This window comes from Neophocaena asiaeorientalis, unplaced genomic scaffold (genome assembly GCF_003031525.2).
Source record: "Neophocaena asiaeorientalis asiaeorientalis breed wild unplaced genomic scaffold, Neophocaena_asiaeorientalis_V1.1 scaffold391, whole genome shotgun sequence".
Taxonomy (NCBI): Eukaryota; Metazoa; Chordata; class Mammalia; order Artiodactyla; family Phocoenidae; genus Neophocaena; species Neophocaena asiaeorientalis.
The window spans coordinates 413,744-437,333 of record NW_020174056.1 but is presented as its reverse complement, the minus strand read 5'-3'; the positions used below and the strand labels follow the sequence as shown (position 1 = coordinate 437,333).

The 23,590-nt window shown below is 35.7% G+C and overlaps 1 protein-coding gene across 2 annotated transcripts in view; it reads left to right on the top strand.

The window, feature by feature from the left end:
• The window catches only part of UNC13C (unc-13 homolog C), a 580,525-nt gene that overhangs the window by 318,366 nt on the left and 238,569 nt on the right, over positions 1-23,590 (top strand). For both annotated transcript variants that reach the window (XM_024754347.1, XM_024754348.1), the window contains one exon: positions 563-691. In XM_024754347.1, coding sequence (XP_024610115.1) covers positions 563-691 — 129 coding nt within the window. The remainder of the gene's footprint in view (positions 1-562; positions 692-23,590) is intronic.

Here is a 23,590-nt window from a genome sequence, read left to right as displayed (position 1 = left end):
CTCAAAGCTAAGGTTCTTGGAGTAGTCTATTTGCAATTTTTCCACTGGTCCCATCCTGTTACTTCTCTGAATTGATCTACTATTGAAGTCCTTTGTATTAAATTCTATTCCACTGAAACACTTTCTATCCCTCTTCTTCAGTTTATTTTTTTTTTCAGCATGCAACATCATGTAATATATTTTACTGATTTCTTTTGTTTATTATCTACTAAAATTTAGCTTCACAAGGAAAGGGATTTTTGTTTCTTTTGCTCACTGCAGTATCACCATTGTCCGATATATAGTAGGTGATGATAAATATTTGTTGAGTGGTTGAATGGAATGATATTGTGATTGGTCACTGTAAGTATTTCTATTTGAATATTTACAACTATGCTCGTTTTCTCTGAGTTGTTATATTAGGACGTTAAGGTGGGTGTTTACACATTTAAAGCATTTCTAAGACCACATTTCTCCTGAATACAGAAAGTTCAACTAAGTGTTTATTGAATATTGTTTGATTTGTTTATACTGTTTATACAATGTTTTATTTTTGAATTTAAGAAAATATTTTGTCTCCCAGGTTCTGGAGCTGCAAAGCCCCCCAAAGGCCAGCGTGGTGGTGAAAGACTGTGTCAGGGCTTGCCTGGACTCTACGTACAAGTATATTTTTGACAATTGCCATGAACTGTATTCCCAGCTAATAGACCCGGTAAGAAAAGATGTGTGTCTACTTTCTGTTCTAATGTGTGCTTCCATAAGTTTAGAATGACAGTAAGTGGGAAAATATGTTCATTCAACTTCACGTTAACTGCAGGTTTTAAGAATTTCCGTATCTTTTCTTCACATTTGAACATCACTTTCTTATATATGAGAGTGAAATAATTCACTCCTTAAAATAACTTCATATATTAAAGGTGGATATTGTTGTTCAAGTTTTTCAGGTGAGGAGTTAGTTTCAAAAGAATTAAGTGATTTTCTCAAGGTCACACAGTGGGCAAGTGGCAGATTTGGGACTAGAACTTAGGATTTCAACTCCTACTTCTATGTTCTTCCCCTAATTCATCTGCTTCTCTTATCATTTTTTCTCATAAAACTGATAGATGGGGACATATTTATAGAACAGGATGGTAACATTGTCACATATGTAAATTTATTATTAAGAAATATTTCTAAAAAGAAAATACAGAAAGTAAATCAAACATGCATATACTTACCACGTAGATGACCAACTGTTAACATTTAGCAATATTTGCTCTGCTCTTTATTGTTTAAAGCCATTAAATGTTAGTCATAAATTGGCATTTCACTTTGTAGCTCTTTCAAATTCCATTCTTCTCCCTTCCTCTTCCTTCAGAAATGAACACTGTTTTAATATTGGTGAGTTTGAACATCTTTTCACATATGCTCAATGAACACTTCAGTTTTATTTTCTGTATATTGCCTATTAATTCCTTGCTGATTTTTCTCTTGGCTTGCCTGTCTTTTGCTTATTAATCTGTAGAAAATTCTAAAATATATTTTGGATACTAATCTTTGTTGGTTATGTAATTTCATCTATTACTTCTCTTTATATGTGATGTGTCTTTTTGTTGCATTGAAGTTTTTTAATGCACACTATGATTTTTATATATCGCTATTAGTTCTATAGAACTATTGTTTGGGGATGGCTCTTTAACATGTATCTGTTGTCTGTCCACTTCTCTGAAGAATGCAGTTGCTCAAATAGATATTGAAAACCATGCAGTTACCTGTGGAACTTCCTGGTTAGTTGAGTGGGGCAGATTCTAGAAAGCCGATGTTGGATGAAGGCGCATAGGACTCTTTCAAGCTAGGTTTCGGGCTGGGTTTCTTACAGTATTCATCCTTTCTGGGGTCACTGACTCCTTAGCCTAATAGGAGAAAACATTAAAGCTGGAGTCTGTCATTGTATAAGCAAAACAACATAAAACCACGTAACTGTTCTTAACTTTAGCTTAACATTCCCACTATGTGTGCTCTTGTTTGGAAACTTGGTTCTCTGGGATTTCTAGGGATTAAATTTTCTCTGACTTCAAATCTCCCCTTGGGTGGCCTTCTAATGTCTTCCCTTTGTCTATTCTCTACTCTCTATCTTCCTCCCACAAAGCTCTTTCAATTCTTCCTCTACATTTTCAACATCATCTTTATTCTACCCAAAATATAAAAATTAAGCTTTTTATTATACCATATAAGTTACCCATACATAACTTTATAATCAATCTTACCAGGCTTTACCACCTTTAATTTCCTCCTCCTCGCAATTCCAGACTCAAACTGGTCCCTCTCATGAGCCCTAAATTCTATTATTTTCTATTAACTGGCCATCTTCTTTTATATTCATGTGTTTATCCTGTTCTATTTGACTAAAATGTCCTTCCGCCATCCTCTGCCTTCAAAAAATCCAACTTAAATATGACCTCCTCTCCCACTAATTCACACTCAGTGGATGAATCAAATCATCAAGGTCAAGTGTCATACCTTATTTAGTGTCTTTCTAGTATATTAATACTAATAATAGTAAAATAACAGCTTTATTTATATAAGATACATAGAAATATGTGCAGTTCCCATAAGCAAACATACCCCTAATAAAAAGCAAATAAATTGTCACGTCAAAATGAATCTAATATAGCTTAATATTTGCTTATTTGGCTTCAAAACAATGTTTGCATGATTTTCTAACTAACTGGTATTCATTTTATGTGGGCAGATTTATAGATTTTATATGAAATCTTGTCCATGTGGAGATTGTTTGGAGCTAAGCTTTAAATCTAAGAAAAAGACTTTTCCTTAAACATTGTTAATCCTTTGAAATTCTAAACAAAGCACCCATTGGACCTGAATAATTTAGGAAACTAATACTCCCTAGAGCCCTTCTGGAACCATCTTGGAAAAATTTTAATAATTAAGGCTTATCTCCCCTCAGTTGACTGTAACCCCATTTTCCGAGGAGCTCAAGTTTTAAGACCTTTTTCCTTCACACTATACATCTGAATTGTCCTCAAATTCTGATGACTTTATTTTCAAAATCAAACACCTTATCTTCACAATACATCCAGAATCTAACCACTTTTCACCACCTTCATGCTCCCACCTGATCTGAGTCACCATTGTTGCTCACTTGGATTACTACATAACTTACTAACAGAGCTCAGTGCTTCTACCCTACAACCTCTGCCTATGTTTAAGAGAGCAGCAAGAATGATCCTTTTAAAAAGTAAGTCAGATTATGTCACTCTTTTCCACATAATATTCTAAAGTCCCTTCATTTTAGTCATGTTCAAAGTCCTGTCAATGGCAGTAAGACCCAGGATCTGCCCATATTGCACCTTCCACCCCACTTACTCTGTTACTCTGTCCTTACACATATCATCGTGCGTGGAGAGGAAAGTAACATGAACAATGCTGTATCCCTGGTACCTGCAACAGTGCCTAGATCATAGTAGGTGCTCAGAAATGTGTTTGTTGAATAAATTGAATGAATGAATAAACAGTTACTTTTCTCAAACGATGCAATAATAAATTACAGGTTATTTGGCCCTTTATAAACAAGACTGAAAGAAGTGCTCTATCATAGGAGACTCTGAGTCCTTGCCTAAAGCCTCTTGTAGTTGTATGGGGTAGTGTTGCAGGGTCCTGGACAAGATATGGGAGGAACTGATGAAAGCTACATCTAGTCCCAACCCTTAAAAACATCCTGAAGTTTCCTCCAGCTCTCTCTCTTCTGCGTAGTAACCTGGAAGGACACACATTCCACATGGTATGGATAGCAGGTGGAGGACGGCTATCCAGCCAGCTTCAGCAATAACCCATTACTGCAGTAACTTATTGAGGTTAGGAGATTTATCTGTTACCACAACAAACTTGGCTTATTTTGACTAATAGACCTTCAAATCCATTTCCAACCTGCCTCCCAAACTATCTACTTAAAACATATATGACTGTCCTATCTGTAACCCCCATTCACTCATGGGATTAAGTCTAAACTTTGCAATTATTCAGAGGTCCTCTAAGATGTGAGCTCTGACTAGCTTTCCTTATTTCAGTGTAATTTTCCCCTTGCTTTCTGTGATTCAGGACACTAAACTCCATGATGCCTCCATCCGCATTGTTTTTATCTACCTGGATTTGCTTCACCTCCCCAAACCCCTTCGTGGCTAACTCGAGCTCACTGACCTTTTCTTCAGAAAGCCGGAGTTGCTGCTGTCTGCTCTCATGATACCCTGACATGTCACCACTAGCACACTTACCGCGATGCATTTATTAGGAATATAATGTAATATTTGTCTGGCTTGTCTTCCCTACTCGGCTGTGAGTTTCATCTTTGTAGCCCCAGTGTTCAACGCTATGCTTTACACAGAGTACAGTTGATTAAATAATTAGTAAGAAAGAAATTTTATAAAAACAGCACTCTGTAACTTATTTATATTCTACTTCACTGACTCCACTTCAAAGTCTGTGGTCAAGAACATAATGTTTGAACCCCTGAGTTTAGATCCTGGCTCTACTGCTTATTAGTTTGGTCGCCTTGGATGAGGTAGTCAGCCTCTTCAACTCACAGTTGCTTCATCAAGACATACTTTTAGTATTCATGCCACTTCTGTTTTCATCTGAGTTCTCTCTAGATAATGTAATGCCTGAAATCAAGAAACAAGAGTTTCAGGGTTGTTAGGCTCAGTATAATTCTGATTGTTTAAATGTAGAAGCTCTCTTTCTTTCTCCAAAGGGGTTTTGAAGAACCATATAAAAATAGTGCTCAGAATAAAAATGAAAAACAAACTTGAGAGTTAAGTTGAAATTGTTGCCGTTAGAAGAAATAGCTAAAAAAGGCTGGTTGCACACTCATGGAGCAGCTTTTACCTTGAGTGAATCACCGTGCCCATGTTTGTCCTTCAGTTTAGCAAAACTAAGAACTCAGGTGTGGCCATGTGGACATAAGTGATTGATCTCTTGCATAAAGACACATGAGGATCAGTCTATAAACTAGCCCAATGTTCTAATTATATTTTTAATTAATAATGAGTTTAAGAATCTCTCATAAGTTTATTAGCTTTTTGAGTAACCATTTTTATGAATTACCTATTCATAGCTTGTGCTTAGTTTTTAAAATAGAATCTCTTTTTCTGGTTGCTATTCTAAAGTTACTTAGCTCTTTGTCAGCTTTTGACATTGCAAAGATGTTCACAATCCTTCATCTTTATCTTTGTCACAGCGTACATTTATAAGAAATTCTCATTTTTAATATAATCAAATTGACCAATTTTTCTATTTAAAAGTTGGAGTATTAAAAAGTCTTTCCCACTCACCCCCAAATAGAGGATCTCCTTACGTGGAACTTAATAAAATGAATGTGTTCCAGCTTCGTAGTAATCACCGTTAGGATTGTCCAACTAGTTCCCCTGCTGTTGCTCCTAAAGCAGCCTTCAGATTATGGATTTTCTTCTCATACAGATGATCTTCCAGGAGAGGACAAGCCAATACATTTTCAAGTCTGTTTGAAATGTTTGGTCTTTTTTTTTCTTTTCTATCTTAAAGAAACTGTCGTTTGTTCCCTGAGGTGTCCTCAGAACTACACTAGTGCCTGGCATATTAGAGTGCCTTTAGAGTCCCTTTGTTTCCCTCCCAAAACAAATTTCCCTGCCTCTTACCTCTGAGGCAGTCTCTATTATTAACTTGATATTAGCTTTCTGGTTCATCTTTATGAACATTTATTATACGTGTCTGTTAACCATTTGAGTATATGAATATGTCTCCCTCATATACTACATTGTACAAACAAGCAGTGTAGTGATATGGTTCCATGTTCTAACTCCAGTACCAGACTAAAAAAGGTTTAGTTATTTGGTAGGAATGATTCTGTAAATTTTAAAGCTTGGTGTTACGTTTTGCAAACTATGTATTCTGATACATTTAGGTACAGTTTATTGATTTTTTTTTTTTTTTTACAGCTACCTATCACATAAATACACCACAATTTACATATCAATTCCAGTGTTTCACTTTTACAAATAATAGTGCAATGAATATCATAATGTTTTTAAAGAACAGAAGAATGCCTTCCTTTCCTCTGCTCTTCCATTTCTACTATATATAATGCAAACTTGATTGTACCATGTGGTCAAAGCACCCTCTATTTTTTCACATCTTAAAATGTCCTTCAACTTGTCTGATTCCCACAGGAAACACTGAGTTTAATGAGAATAGAAACTATTTTGTTTATTATTGAACTTGTAGTACATAGCTCTGTGCCTCACATATAGTAGCAGAAATCAGTGAATAACTGCTTACTTAATAGAACTTCTCTGCAAAAATATCTGTATGTATGCAGTATGTTACTGCTATTCGTTTAACATTTTTGACCAAGATGTCTTCTGAAAGCATTTTTAGAAAAAAGAAAACACCCTCCACAATATCTTAAATTGGCAACTTACATGAACGTATGCATGCCAAGTTTCAGAAAGTTTTCCTTGATTTGTAGATGTGTACTTTTTCAGCTATTTTAGCCAAAAAAGTTGCCATAGCTATTTTTGTTTGTTTTTTCTTTTGCTTTTGCTCTAGTCAATTCTAAATAATTCAGTAATAAAAGGAAAGTTTAAGATAAAATGTGACTTTGAAATTTACAAGTGGAAAAATTTCAATTCTAGAACTCTTGAGATATTATTTAAATAGTAATCCTTAAGTAACTAGCTAGAAAGTGTCCCTGACTTTTCTTAGATTTTTTTCCCCTTGCAATGGACTTTCTTATGCAATCAGTAGCATTAGTTTAGGGAATGATGTTCATTCTGAAAAGAAGGTACTTTTTCACTACCTCCTGTGATTCTTGTCATTACACTAGAACTAAGTAAATACAGACACATTTTAAGCTTAACTTTTCTTTAAATTTTATTATAAAATATGTGGAAGAAAGTTTATAATTAGGAAGTTTCTTCTTAAGTGCCAGCTTCATAAGCAATATATAAATTCTTATAAAATGTTCAAAATGAGTGGTATCTTATTTATTGGTGAAGAAGACAGGAACGTGAAAATCCAAAACCTCAAAAATTATTAGACTATTATGTTTCCATCATTGTGTATTTCAATTTTTCTAACAAAGTGAGGTCAAAAATTAAGCCACAAATGAAACCTTAATAAATTCTGAAAGAATAAACAACATGCAGAGTAAGTTGTGCCAGTAAGACTAGTGTAATCTTGATTCTAAAATTGGATTATGACAGTATTTGAAAAGAAAATTATAGACACATTTTGTAAATGAATACTGTTTTAAAAGTTCTAAATAAATTATCAAATGGCATATTTAAAATACAACCAGATCAAACAATCTTATCTCAGGAATTCAAGGATTGTTTGACATTAGGAAAAAAATTTATCAATATAAGTCACTATAATAGTTATCTAAAGGGGGAAGATCATATATTTATGCAATATATGTAGAATGAGCGTATGGTGAAGTTTGATGCCTCTTTATGATTAAAAAAGAAACTCTGAAAAATTAGGAATGGAACAGATTTTCTTTTATTTAAGTTTACATTAAAAAAAAAACTATGGCTAACATTAACAGATGAAATTTAGGTACATTCATTTAAGAAATAGAGATAATTATCCTATTAATACTGCTGTGTAACAATAGTTGAAGAAATGAGAATATAAATTAGAAAGGAAAAGAGCTGTTATAATTTATGACTATATGTGTAGGAAAACTAACAGAATCTACAAAAAGCTATTGGTTCACATAAGAATAAATCTCATTCAACAAATACAAGAACAACAGAGTTTCTTTACACTAAACATTGTGGCACATAGATTACTAGGAAAAGGAACAGACATTTAGAGTGTAAGGAAAATTGTCTCACCATATGGAGCTAGGGGTTGGGGGTTTGTGGAAAGAGCTGGTTTCTTGCCTAATACCATATCCAATGTGAACTTAAGACGATGAAAAAGAGAAGTGTTAATATAATAATAATGATAGTATAGGTTAATACCTTTCTGATGCATGGTAGGAAAGACTTTTTAAAATTCCAAAGCACAAATTTTAAATAGAAAAATTGATCTATTTAATTATTTTAAAATTGACAATTTATTATAAATGTACACTGTGAGAAGGACGAAAGATTGCAAAAAATCTTTGCAGTGTCAAAAGCTGACAAAGGACTAAGGAATTCCAAAATAGCAACCAAAAAAGATAGAGATTCCATTTTAAACAATAGGCACAAAAAACGAACAGGCAATTTATAAAAATGCTTACTCAAGAAGCTTATAAGCTTTGAGAAGTTTCTTAAACTCATTATTAATTAAAGTAATATAGTCAAAACATCACTGAGCTATAATCTTATATCTAACAGGTCAGCAAAAATTAATAAACTACATAATGCCAGTGTCTCCATTTCATGAGGAAATGGAGACATTGGCGCTCTCATGAACTTTTGGTTAGCATGGAAACTAGGAACCAGCAATCCTGATATTAGATCTATATATTAGACATATTTGCACAAAGATCCCTAAGAAGATATTTAGTAGAATATTCACTTTAGCATTGTTTGTGATACTTAGAAGTTGGAGGCAATCCATATGTCTTTCATAGAAGAATAGATACATAAAATGTGGTGGATTTACCCATAGAATATTATGGAGCAGTTAGAAGAAATGAGTTAGTTGTTTACCTAATAACATGGAAAGAAATTAAAAACATACTGATGAGTGGGAAAAAAAAAAGAAACAGAAGGTGTTGTATAGCATAATACTAGTTAAGTAAATTTAAAGTAAACACACATCACAATAATAGCATTTTACAAGATCAGAGAAATAGATAAACATCTAACGTAGTATATGATCTTATGTAGATCAGGAGGAGATGGAATTTTGGAATGGATGAAAAAGGAGTAGATGGAAGGATGGTTGGGTGGATGGATAGATATACAAGAGAGATGGATATATGAATTGTGCCTAGTCAAAATATCTGTATTTGAGATTTCAATGTTGTCCCTACCTCCAGTAAAAAAAGAATACATGAAGTCTAAATTTCTGGAGAAAAATATTCTGTATTTGTGATATATTTGGAATCTAGTACCTAATCTTCATAAAACCTTTAAATTGATATGAATTTGGTATCCAACAAGTATAGAACTGGGTTAGATTTATTATTGACACTACCTGCTTCACGTGGTCATACACAATAATAGGAATGATGACCCCTGAAACTATAATATTGTAGCCATAAAGCTACCCTATTAGAATCGATATTGCATTATGTGATTTTTGTTTTAATGTGTTCCCACTTTAGAAATGTTTATTCTTTAAAGGTATATTTAATTCACAAATAATTACAGGCAAAAAAAATCAATCTATGATGTGCTTCTTGGTATTTTTTTAATGTCTTAAGGTGTTTGAAATATGGTGTTTCATTGAAGGTTATACATGGAGTCGAGTCATCTCACAATTTATTCTTTCACACTGTGTTAACTGGAAAATCAATGGGTCTTGAATCTGTTACTTTTAAAACACATTTGTTGATTCAGATGGGGCATTTAGTAAATCAGATTACTTGAAATTCATGAAAAGTGCAGTAAACATAAAGAAGGAAACATACATTTTCTTATACTTGCTTGATTCTAGTTCAATATTTCCCAAACTGCCCTGATCCTAAGAATCACCTGGGGAACTTGACCACCTCGGACTCAATAAAATAGGGTATCTGAGGAGAATCCCAGGAATCCATATTTTAATACGTTCTTCAGGAGGTACTTGACATTAAGCAAATATTAAATAAGATAAAATTTTGTCACTGCTTCTAATTTTTTTTCTTTAGATTTTTTTCTTTTTGATAAGTATCCCAGAGAAAAAGAAAATAAACATCAACTGCAAATTAAGTTGCACAAAGAGCTATAGCAGGTAAGAAATCTGCTCAAGGAGTATGTTCGCCTAATAGTCTGTATTATTTTTCATGGCTTAGGCTGCTCTCTCCCAGCTGCCCAGAATTTATAGAATTCTTAGTATAGAGTAAGTCCCCTACATACGAACCTTCAAGTTGCGAACTTTCAAAGACGCAAATGTGCATTAACCTGTCCAATCATCTAAGTTAGTTCACATGTCTGGCGTACATGTATGCATCTTCTACAACTGGTTGCGCTTTTGTGTACTTTACAGTACTGAAAAGAGTACAGTAGTACAGTATCTTTATTTCAAGCCCAGGATGTCCAGAAGCAAGCAGAAAAGCAGCAGTGATGTAGTTGACAATGCTAAGAAGTGCCAGCTGTTGTACTGGACTACTGTACTTTTCAAGGTACTGTACTCTAAGATTAAAAACATTTTCTTTATTTTTTGTGTTCGTTTTTTATGTGTTAGTTGTGTGAAAAGTATTATAAACCTATTACAGTACAGTACTATATAGCCAACTGCGTTAGTTGGGTACCTAGGCTAACTTTGTTAGACTTAATGAACACACTCTTGGAACAGAACTCATTCATATGTAGGGGACTTACTGTAATTCCCTTTTAAGAGAAAAACTAAGTAGATGTTAGTGATATTACTGAATCATTAGTAAAATAATATAGCAATTAAGATCATAGAAGAGACAATGTGGTGGTACAGACTGTAAACCCCACCAGAGCAGGAATTATGTCACTTTTGCCCATCAATGAATTCTTCATGTGTGGTATAGCATTCACATATAATAGGTATTCCAAAAACACTGAATGTAATTGTTGTGATTTTTATTTATAATACATGTAATTAAAACTATTTTTTTTTCAATTTGTGGCTCTTCTACTCACTAACTAGACGTAGCAAAGCAATCACTAATTAACCATTTTCTTACTCTAAAATAAGCATAATGCAAAGCAAAATAAGCAAATTTTCCTCTCTAGTACAGAACTCAACAAACTTTCATTGTTATATATTTGTGAATGAATGAGTGACTTTTAAATCCTTAAAATCAGAAAGTTATATGTTTGAAAGTAGCTGGTAAGTTAGAAAACAATGCCGAAATATAATTAATTAAAAGAGAAATATAGTAAAAATAGAATTCAAGTTGAGATATCATTATTTACTCGGTGATTTTTACTTAAATGCAGACCTTGGGTTGAAAGGCAAATGTGAAATTCTAAAGGAGGAGATCAGGAACTCTGGGCCATCTAAAAGGGCCCTTACATGGTAACATTTGATGTATTTTAAAAAATCAATATATGCAGCCTCCCAGTAGACATCGGTACTGTTGTCCTCATTGTTTTGACTTTATTTACGTGCTTTTTAAATAAGCGGTTTGTGTGTGTGTGTGTGTGTGTGTGTGTGTGTTTAGAGGCAGAATATACCCTCCTAATACTTTTTATCATATTAATCATTTTGGAACATCATCAGCAAGTGAAAAGTCGTATGAGTAAAATGGTATGAGTAAAATGGTATGACATTAATAAAATGAGATATAATGTAATGATGAGACAGTCTCCATGAAAAGATCCTTATATTTAGTAGCAATTTTCTTTTAAAGCTCCTAATCTTCAGAACAGTGTCAAATGGAAAGTATAAAGCAAAAATACAGCAAACTATCTATTATACTAGCTTCTATAATACATATGTAATTTAGCCACCTCCCATACTTGGTGTTTATACATATTCTCTAATACGTGGTCAGCAAAGGCAAAATAGACTGTTATAATCTGGTAATCCAATTTTCCTTACTCTCTGCAGAGCAAGTTAAAGGATAATGGAATCTCACAATGAAGTGAATTGGTCCCTTTCTCCATTTCCTTGCTGCATTTTATTTTTCTCAAATGTACTACATGGCTCTCCATGGAGAAGTTCAGCTTCCTCACCGTTCTTGAAAATATGTTATTAAATATTCAGGTTTTATTCTGTTTTATTGCCTTTAAATTTTCATCTGGTGAAAAACTCTAACTTTAGTTAATTTCTTATTTTGGCAATGGTAAAAGTGGCCAAAGGGAAGCATTCCAAATCATATGGAAGATTGGTTTTGAGTTCTCTGTCCCATACGGGGAAAAGGATTTAAAAGTCACACATTCATTCACAAATATACAGTAAGATTTGTTGAGCTCTTGTTATGTGCCAGGCACTGTTACAATAAGGAAACAAGCAGTAACAAGAATAAGGGAAAGGACAGTGAGTAGTCCTTGACTCACAGTCAAGCCAGAGAGGTAGATATTTTAAAAATAACTACACCACTAACTAAAATAATGTCAGGTGCTGGGAAGGGAAAATACAATGTGCTGTTGGAATATATAACAGAAAGAACCATCCTAGTCTTGGATGTAGGAAAGAGTACAACTTACAATAATATGATTTCTGGAAATCTGCCATGGCAGATCCTTCCATGGAGGTATTAATTCTGGAACTATGTATCCAAATACAGCAGGGAAGTGTTACAAAACAAAAATAAATAAAGCATTCTCTTAACCTTTGTTCAAAATGACAGTATGGTAGGCAGTATCTGGTAGGCAGTATCTAGAATACTGTTAAGATGTTCTGTTTTTTTTTTAATCTCAGAAAAAGAGGTAACTTAGACCCATTTTTGTTGGGCTTCAGTTATCTGCTTCTACTGAAACTGTCTTAAGCAGGTCACCAAGTACCTCGACTTTGCCTAAACCAGTGGTCAATTCTCTAGCCTCATTTTGCTCAACCTCTCAGTAACATTCGTTACTGCTGACTACTCCATCTTTCTTGAAATACTGTTTTCTAAGTGTTTAACAACCGTCTTTATGTTTTCCTGCAGCCTCAGTGGCTGCTCCATTTTGAACGTTTTGCAAACCCCCTCCTCACCAGGCCTTTAAATGTTGGAGGCTCAGGGCTCTGTTCTTGGCACTTACTCTGGCTGTACTTTGTGATCTAGTCCAGTGCTTCAATCACAGGGCAGTCCCATAAAAACCCTGGGGTCACATCAACCTGTTGGAAAAAAAGGGCTGGTGTCTGGTCTAGGATGAAGGAGGTAGACCCTTCTTCAGTTCTGGAAATAGTTCCCATGAGTCCTACAGATATATAGATGGTCCTGCCTGCCTCATGTCAACAAAGAATCTTGTTCTGTTTTGCCAGTAAGTGGGCTTGTCTTAGGAAGAAATGAAGTTTTGAAATCACGTGCACCTGCATTCAAATAGAACCTTGTCCCCCCCATCAACTTAGAAAGATATTGAGTCTTGGGCAAGGTATTTAATTCCTCTAAGCCTCAATTTCTTCATTTGGCGAAAGGGGATAACAACACTTACTTCACAGGATTGCTGTGAGGATTAAATGTGATGTTGCCTGTGAATAACCTTACTCATAGATACTCAGAAGGTCTTCATTTTCTTTTTTCTTTTTATTATAGTACTTTTTTATTGAGGTATAATTGACATATAACATTATTATACATATAGACGTTAAGTTTATAACATTGATTCAATATTTGTATATATTGCAAAATGATCACCACAGCAAGTCCAGTTAACATCTGTCACCATAAAGAGTCACAAAAATGCTTTTTCTTGTGATGAAGACTTTTAGGATCTAATTTCTTAGCAGCTTTCAAATATGCAATACAGAATTATTAACTATAGTAACCATGTGGTACAATATATCCCCATAACTTACTTATTTTATAGTTGGAAGCTTGAAACTTTTGAACCCCATTACCCATTTCATCCACACCCTCACCCCCCACCTCTGGCAACCAGCCATCTATTCTCTGTATCTCTGAGCTTGTGTTTCTTTTTGCATTCCACATATGAGTGAACTCATACAGTAATTGTCTTTATCTCTCTGACTTATTTCACTTAGCATTCATAACACTCTCAGAGTCCATTCATGTTGTTCTAAATGGCAAGATTCCATTCTTTTTTATGGCTGAATAGTATTACGTTGTGTGTGTGTATGCACATATATGTATATATGTATGTATATGTATGTATGTGTAGATGTATGTGTATCTAAATATCTTTATCTCATATCTTCTTTATCCATTTATCTATTGATGGACGTTTAGGTTGTTTCCAGTCTTGGCAATTGTAACTAATGATGCAATAAAGATGGGTACCTTTATGGGCAATATCTTTTCAAATTAATGCTTTTGGTGGATTTTGGTGATAAATACCCAGAAGTGAAATTGCTGATTTATATGGTAGTTTTCTATCTTATTTTTTTTAGGAACCTCCATACGGTTTTCCATAGTGACTATACCAATTGACACTCCCACCAACAATATACAAGGGTTCCCTTTGTTCCACATCCTAACCATTGCTGATTATATCTTTTTGATGATAGCCATACTAACAGGCGTGAGGTGATATCTCATTGTGGTTTTAATTTGTATTTCCCTAATGATTAGTAACATTGAGCATCTTTTCATGTACCTATTGGCCATCTCTATATATTCTCTGGAAAATATATCTATTCATATCTTCTGCTCTTTTCTATTTTAAGTGAATTTTTTTTTGGCTATTGAGTTGAATGAGTTCTTTATATACAGGCAAGCCTGATTGTATTGTACTTCACAGATATTGCATTTTTTTTTAAATTGAAGGTGTCAACACTGCATCAAGCAAGTCTATCCACCATATTCCAATAACATTTGTTCACTCCCTCTCTCTGTGTCACATTTTGGTTACTCTAGCAATATTACAAACTTCTTCGAGGCAAGACCCTCTACCAGCCAAAAGATTACAACTCTCTGAAGGCTCAGATTAATGGTTAGCATTTTTTTAGCAATAAAGTATTTTTTAATCAAGGTATATATGTTGTTTTTTTAGACATACTGCTATTGCATACTTAATAGACTATAGACTACAGTATAGTGTAAACATAACTTTTATATGCACTAGGAGACCAAAAAATTTGTGTGACTTGCTTTATTGCAATATTTGCTTTATTGTGGTGGTCTGGAACTGAACCCACAATATCTACAGGGTATGGCTGTATTTGGATTTTAACCCCTTATCAGATATATGATTTGTAAACATTTCCTCCCGTTCAGTAGATTGCCTTTTGTTTGCTGATGGCTTCTTTTGCTGTGCAGAAGCTTTTTAGTTTGATGTAGTCCCATTTGTTTATTTTTGCTTTTGTTACCTTTCCTTTTGTGTCAAATCCAAAAAATCCTCACCAAGACCAATGTCAAGGAGCTTACTTCTTATATTTTCTGCTAGGAGTTTTATGGTTTCAGGTCTTACATTCAAGTCTTTAATTCATTTGAGTTAATTTTTGTGTATCGTGTAAGATACTGGTCCAGAGTCATTTTTTGCATATGGCTGTTCAGTTTTCCCACCACCATTCATTCAAAGACTGTCTTTTCCCCATTGTATATTCTTGGCTCTTTTGTCATAAATTAACTGACCATATTTATATGAGTTTGTTTTCTGGGCTCTCTATTGTGTTCCGTTGATCTATGTGTCTGTTTTTATGTCAATAACATGTTGTTTTGATTAATATACCTTTGTAATATAGTTTGAAATCAGGGAACATGATGCCTCCAGCTTTGTTCTTCTTTATCAGGATTGTTTTGTGTGTTTGGGGTTGTTTGTGGCTCCATGCAAATTTTAGGATTGTTTGTTCTATTTCTGTGAAAAATGCCATTGGAATTTTGACAAGGATTGCATTGAATCTGTGGATTGCTTTGGGTAGTATGGATACTTTAACAATATTGATTCTTCCAATCCATGAGCACAGAATATATTTCTATTTCTTTGTGTCTTATTCAGTTTCTTTTATCATCACTGTGTTATAGTCTTCACTGTACAAGTCTTTCACTTTCTTGGTTAAATTTATTTCAAAGTATATTATTATTCTTGATGCAATTGTAAATGGGATGTTTAAAATTTTATCTTTCTGATTGTTCTTTATTAGTGTATAAAAATGCCACAGATTTTTGCATATTAATTTTGTATCCTACAGCTTTACTGAGTTCATTTATTAGTTCTAACAGTTTTTGTTTTTTTTATTTTTTGGTGCAGACTTTAGTTTTCTATATGTAATATGTCATCTGCAAATAGTGACAGTTACTTCTTCCTTTCAAGTTTGGATGCCTTTTATTTCTTTTTCTTGCCTTATTTCTCTGGCTTGCACTGCAAATACTGTGGTGAATAAAAGTGGTGAGAATGGGCGTTCTTGTCTTTTTCCTGATCTTAGAGGAAAGGCTTTCAGCTTTTCACCACTGAGTATGATGTTAGCTTTGAGTTTGTCATATATGGCCTTTATTATGTGGAGATACATTCCCTCTATATGCAATTTGTTGATGCTTTTTATCATAAATACATGTTGAACTTTGTCAAATACATCTTGTGAATCTATTGAGATGATCATATGATTTTTATCATTTATTTTTTAATGTGGTGTATCATGTTAATTGATTTGCAAATGTTGAACCATACTTGCATCCCTGGGATAAATCCCACTTGCTTGTGGTGTATGATCCTTTTAATGTATTGTTGAATTTGGTTTGCCAATATTTTGTTGAGGATTTTTACATCTATTTTTGTTCCTCAGGAATATTTGCCTATAATTTTCTTTTCTTGTGATGTGAGAATGAAGGTGTGTTTCAGTCTTGTATCTGTGCAGTGCAGTGCAAGGGTGGTAGCCTGCCAAGAACTGTTTCTCCAAGTGGTAGAGTCTCATGGTACCCAGAAATGCCATTTCCACTGGTCTCCAGAGCCAGGTAACCAAGGGACATTCCCTGGGCTAAAGCCTTAAAAGCCAGGGTACCAGACATGCATAAAAGTTTACCTCAAGGAGATATTGGTACTGTGGTGCATGGTAGATGAAAAGCATAATGACAGCACCTGCAAAAGTAAGAAAAAATAAAGGTCTAGAGTAATAAAATAAAGATGGCATCCACTAGCCTTAGCAAGGCAGAGGGGGAGAACAAAGATGGTGCCCCACCATTTGGAAGATAAAGATGGCACCCAGTGGAAAAAAAAATAGCACCGGACCAACTTTGCAAGAGAGAGTATGCAAGTGGCACCCACCAGCACCTCCATTCCCAGATGGTATCCCAACAGTTCCCCAACACTCTGAGATTAGCGAGTGAATCTCTTTCACATAAAGTCTGGACATTTTTCAAAAGCTGCCTCTGTGCTGAGCCTTGAGGTGAGTGAGTCTGCAAAAACCCTTTAAGAGTCATTTCTCAGTTTGCTACAGCCCTTTGCTCAGCCCATGGACCTAAGCTCTTCCGGTTTTCAAAACCAGATGTTTGGGGGCCTCATCTTTCAGGTGCAGGTCTTAAAGTTGGGGTGCTGCATGTGGGGTATGAACCCTTCACTATTCAGGGAGGAGCTCTGGGTTTGTGAGTTCCCTGCTGATTGTGGGTCACTGAGCTGGGGGTGGCATATACAGTGAGATTGTGCCCCAGCCTCTCCTACCTTCCTCAGTGTGACCCTTTTCTCCTTTGCTGATGTGAAGGAGCTGCTCTGGTAGTTTACAGGTCTTTTTCAGAGAAAATTGTTTCATATGTAGCTTGTTGAGTCCATGAGAAATTTCAGGATCTTCCTACATCACCAACTTGGACTGCTCTTAGATCTTCCTTTTCTTTAAAATTCTATCAGCAGAGTTGACCCTTGAACAACATGGGTTTGAACTGCATAGGTCCTCTTAAACACAGATTTTTTTCAATAAATACATACTACAGTACTATAGGATCCACAGTTGGTTAATGCATGGATGCAAAACTGCAGATGGGGGGCTGACTTTAAAGTTATAGGAGGATTTTTGACTGTGCAGGGAGTAGGTATCCCTAATTCCTGCATTGTTCAAGGGTCAACTGTACTTCCTTGTTCTTGTACTAAATTTACTGATGGAGGCAGGAGTTTGCACTATAGTAGCATGCACTAAAACACAGTTTTTGGTTCATTGCCTCTTTTGATTCATTGCCTCTTTTACTCAGTCTGACTTCACTGTGAGCAGATGTCACTGTGAAGGATTTTAGTGCTTTTCTAGATATGAGGACATGCAGGACCTGGGCTCGTTAAATCTCCTGAAATTATCTAACTGTCTGAAGATCTGTTATGCCAGTTTTTCCTAGAGCACAGAGTACCTCATTCCTGATCTCCACCCTGAGCTTCTTTCAGGGGGTATTTAAGGTCAGCAGCTACAGCAGCTCATGATTTAATCCATGTAGAGGTAGATTGCAAGTGCCAGTTTGTAGTTGGCAGGGCCCCTTCATGTTCATACATTCGACCACGGTTTGGGAGGCATTTCATGAACATTTTGTCCCGTAGTGCTAGGAATGCTCATCCCCAGGTCTGGTGAAGATTTGGTTGATAGGCCACTCAATGTGCTGTTACTGGACTAGGCCTTATTAACAGTACCCAAAAATCTCTGGAGCACCTGTTGTTTGTTTGTTTGTTTGCGGTACATGGGCCTTTCACTGCTGTGGCCTCTCCCGTTGCGGAGCACAGGCTCGGGACGCGCAGCAGCCCCAGCGGCCATGGCTCACTGGCCCAGCCGCTCCGCGGCATGTGGGATCTTCCCGGACCGGGGCACGAACCCGTGTCCCCTGCATCGGCAGGCGGACTCTCAGCCACTGCGCCACCAGGGAAGCCCTGGAGCACCTGTTTTACTAGTCTGTATGGTCCAGGAAAAATTCCCTCTTGTTGCATCTTCCCATATCTAGAGTTACACTGTTACAATCAATGATCTCATATAGAGCTATATATTTTTGTTGGAGGCTCAGTCACACATTTGGTAATGCAAAAACAGCAATCTTGTAAAAATAGGCAAAATACAAATAACATAGCTAGTAGTATTAGTAAAGTCGTGAGTAGGAATTAAGCCAAGAACTTCCATTAGGTGTGGCCCACTATATCCCCAGGTCATCTGACTTAGTCTCTTCTATACCAATCCTTATCTTTCAGGGAAATTATATATTGGCACTGTCCATATGGCTCCCAGCCCAATTTCCTAATGTTACTAGCCTTTAAGGGGGGCCTTAAAACTTAAATGAACATAGCCTGGTGTTAAGCACGTAAAACCATCCCACAATTGTGGGAGGTTTTATTCCTTAGCTGAAATTTTGCTTGTTGCTCTGACTAAGCTTGAATAACGTTGCAAGAAAATTCATATTTATGGCCAGGGTCAGAGCAGGTGTTACTAATTGGCTAGGTGAGGGGATCCCTCCTAGTAATACCCACAGTGGCCTGAACAGGACTATAATTTATTTCTTCTAGAATAAATTTCCTTAGGGCCAACCAATTAGAGCCTTGAAGTGGAGAAATCCACCAAGGTAACCCAGAAGTACTAGACACAGGTAATTGGGCACAAACCCAACAACTGAGTTGATTTTTAAAACTAGCATAGGATTGGGCTTCCCTGGTGGCACAGTGGTTAAGAATCCACCTGCCAATGCAGGCAACACGGGTTCTATCCCTGACCTGGGAAGATCCCACATGTCTCAGAACAACTAAGCTCCTGTGCCACAACTACTGAGCCTGTGCTGTAGAGCCTGTGAGCCACAACTACTGAGCCCACGGGCCACAGCTACTGATGCCTGCATGCCTAGAGCCTGTGCTCAACACGAGAAGCCACGACAATGAGAAGCCCCTGCATTGCAATGAAGAGTAGCCCCCACTCACCGCAACTAGAGAAAAGCCCACGCACAGCAACAAAGACTCAACACAGCCAAAAATAAAAAATCAAATAAAAAAATGTATTTAAAAAAAAGCTAGCATAGGATTGTGCCTATGATAGTAAAACATTTGATTCATAGGTAAAGGTCCAAGAAGTCAAGAAAACACTATAAATGATCATAAGAGTCAGATCCAGGATCTTAGGCCAGCTGTCTACTTCTGATGTTGTCTTCTTCCCATCCTGGTATGAGTGTACTTTCCCTCTGTTTGAGTGTTGTTTTAAGATGAAATTGAGGTCAGCAGTCCTCTCTATAGACCAGTCCAGTGCAGGGACCCTTTGCAAGTTGGAATTAATCCAAGAATCCATTCCCTTTGCTTTCACTGTGTATGAGCTAGTTAAGAGTACATGATAGGGATCCTTTCATCTAGGTTGGAGATGGTCCTTTAAAATATGTCTTTTCCAGTATGCATAATCCACTGGTTGCATGTCGTGGGGCATCTGATTTTCATCCAAAGATAGATTACTAAGATAAGCTTAAGAAACAAACCTAGAATGACTTTTTATAATTCAATTAAATTCTATGTTAATGTAACATAACAGCAAGGAACTGTCTGGGAAGTGAGTCTTAGTAAATGCAAACCTCCATTAACAAAACTGGAATTTAATATTCACTGAAACAATCTTTTGTTTGTTTTTTTTATACTGCAGGTTCTTATTAGTCATCAGTTTTATACACACCAGTGGACACATGTCAATCCTAATCGCCCAATTCAGCACACCACCATCCCCACCCCACCGTGATTTTCCCCCCTTGGTGTCCATACGTTTGTTCTCTACATCTGTGTCTCAACTTCTGCCCTGCAAACCAGTTCACGTGTGCCATTTTACTAGGTTCCACATACATGCGTTAATATATGATATTTGTTTTTCTCTTTCTGACTTAATTCACTCTGTATAACAGTCTCTAGATCCATCCACGTCTCAACAAATGACTCAATTTCGTTCCTTTTTATGGCTGAGGAATATTCCACTGCATATATGTACCACATCTTCTTTATCCATTCATCTGTCGATGGGAGTTTAGGTTGCTTCCATGACCTGGCTATTGTAAATAGTGCTGCAATGAACACTGGGGTGCATGTGTCTTTTTGATTTATGGTTTTCTCTGGGTATATGCCCAGTAGTGGGATTGCTGGATCATATGGTAATTCTATTTTTAGTATTTTAAGGAACCTCCATACTGTTCTCCATAGTGGCTGTATCAATTTACATTCCCACCAACAGTGCAAGAGGGTTCCCTTTGCTCCACATCCTCTCCAGCATTTGTTTTTTGTAGATTTTCTGATGATGCCCATTCTAACTGGTGTGAGGTGATACCTCATTGTAGTTTTGATTTGCATTTCTCTAATAATTAGTGATGTTGAGCAGCTTTTCATGTGCTTCTTGGCCACCTGTATGTCTTCTTTGGAGAAATGTCCATTTAGGTGTTCTGCCCATTTTGGATTGGGTTGTTTGTTTCTTTAATATTGAGCTGCATGAGCTGTTTATATATTTTGGAGATGAATCCTTTGTCCGTTGATTCGTTTGCAAATACTTTCTCCCATTATGAGGGATGTCTTTTCGTCTTGTTTATGGTTTCCTTTGCCGTGCAAAAGCTTTGAAGTTTCTTTAGGTCCCATTTGTTTATTTTTTTTATTTCCATTACTCAAGGAGGTGGATCAAAAAAGATCTTGCTGTGATTTATGTCAAAGAGAGTTCTTCCTATGTTTTCCTCTAAGAGTTTTATAGTGTCTGGTCTTTCATTTAGGTCTCGAATCCATTTTGAGTTTATTTTTCTGTGTGGTGTCAGGGAGTGTTCTAATTTCATTCTTTTACACGTAGCTGTCCAGTTTTCCCAGCATCACTTATTGAAGAGACTGTCTTTTTTCCATTGTATATCTTTGCCTCCTTTGTTATAGATTACTTGACCATAGGTGTGTGGATTTATCTCTAGGATTTCTATCTTGTTCCATTGATTTATGTTTCTGTTTTTGTGCCAGTACCATATTGTCTTGATTATTGTAGCTTTGTAGTGTAGTCTGAAGTCAGGGAGTCTGATTCCTCCAGCTCCATTTTTTTCCCTCAAGACTGCTTTGGCTATTCGGGATCTTTTTTGTCTCCATACAGATTTTAAGATGATTTGTTCTAGTTCCATAAAAAGTGCCGTGCCATTGGTAATTTGATAGGGATTGCATTGAATTTGTAGATTGCTTTGGGTAGTATAGTCATTTTCACAATTTTGATTCTTCCAATCCAAGAACATGGTATATCTCTCCATCTGTTGGTATCTTCTTTAATTTCTTTCAGCAGTGTCTTATAGTTTTCTGCATACATGTCTTTTGTCTCCCTAGGTAGGTTTATTCCTAGGTATTTTATTCTTTTTGTTGCAATGGTAAATGGAAGTGTTTCCATAATTTCTCTTTCTGATTTTTCATCATTAGTGTATAGGAATGCAAGAGATTGTTGTGCATTAATTTTGTATTTTGCTACTTCACCAAATTCATTGATTAGCTCTATTAGTTTTCTGATGGCATTGTTAGGATTCTCTGTGTATAGTATCATGTCACCTGAAAACAGTGACAGTTTTATAGTTATTTTATTATTTCCTCTTTGATTTCTTCAGTGATCTCTTGGTTACTTAGTAACCTATTGTTTAGCCTCCATGTGTTTGTGCATTTTACATTTTTTTCCCTGTAATTGATTTCTAACCTCATAGTGTTGTGGTCAGAAAAGATGCTTGATATGATTTCCGTTTTCTTCAATTTATTGAGGCTTGATTTGTGACCTAAGATGTGATCTCTTTCTGTTTGTTTGTTCTTTAATTCTTGTAGATCTTTGTTAAACATTTCTTGCATCTTCTTGGTCTTTGCCTCCATTCTTTTTCTGAGGTCCTGGATCATCTTCACTATCATTATTCTGAATTCTTTTTCTGGCAGGTTGCCTATCTCCACTTCATTTAGTTGTTTCTCTGGGGTTTTATCTTGTTCCTTCATCTGGTATATAGCCCTCTGCCTTTTCATCTTGTCTATCTTTCTGTGAATGTGGTTTTTCTCCACAGGCTGCAGGATTGTAGTTCTTCTTGCTTCTGCTGTCTGCCCTCTCGAAACAATCTTTTCCTCATTAAAATTACCCTAATTTCTACCAAATATAGCTAAATTAAGACTAATTTGTTTACAAAATAAGTCTGGTCTCAAGAAACATGTCTTGATGATGTATATAATGGTAATTGATCATGTACGCTTTTTTTCTTTAATTGTCTTTGCTGTAATTTTTATAAGGAGTCCCAGCCTGAAGTTTTAAAGGCCCTCTAAGGGGCCTGAACCTGTTAGGAGGTAGCCTTCCTGATTTATCTGATAAAGCTCCTGGGACCCTAAGAGTTTGGAGCAGATAGAGTAGATAAATGTTTCAATTCTTCTTGCAAAGGTATAATTTACCAAATTACTGTTAAGTCATAATTAGTTTGAGGGGAAGGGTTTCCTTATATCTGGAAAACACAGATTTAAACCGGTAATTTTTTTTTCAGATAGAAACCATAAAATTAGAACCACATTCACCCGTTCACTCAGTCGTATGTAACTAATCCTTTTTTTATTAACAGTTTTATGAAGGCATCAGGTTTCCCATTAGAATTTTTAAATCTCTTACCGAGTTCAGCATTATGGTGTGAAAGGCAGAAATTTGTATTTATCCAAAAGTCCTTTCTATAAATCTTCTTCAAAATGTTCTTGAAAAGATTTTTGTGAAGACATTAGAGTAAAGCCATAACTGTCTGTGACAAATGACTTAAGAAGGCACGTTTAAAATCTGATTACAGTGCCACTGACAAAGCAACTTGGTTACTGCTGTGACATGTAACACTTTCTGATAATAACTAGAATTATAACTGATAACATTTCACCAGGACATATCAGATTTTTAGGAACTCCATATAATTTCTAGAATATCTTTATTAATAACATTTACCATACAGTATAACCTAAGAAGATTTATTACTCATTTGACAATACTTCACATGTAATGTAAG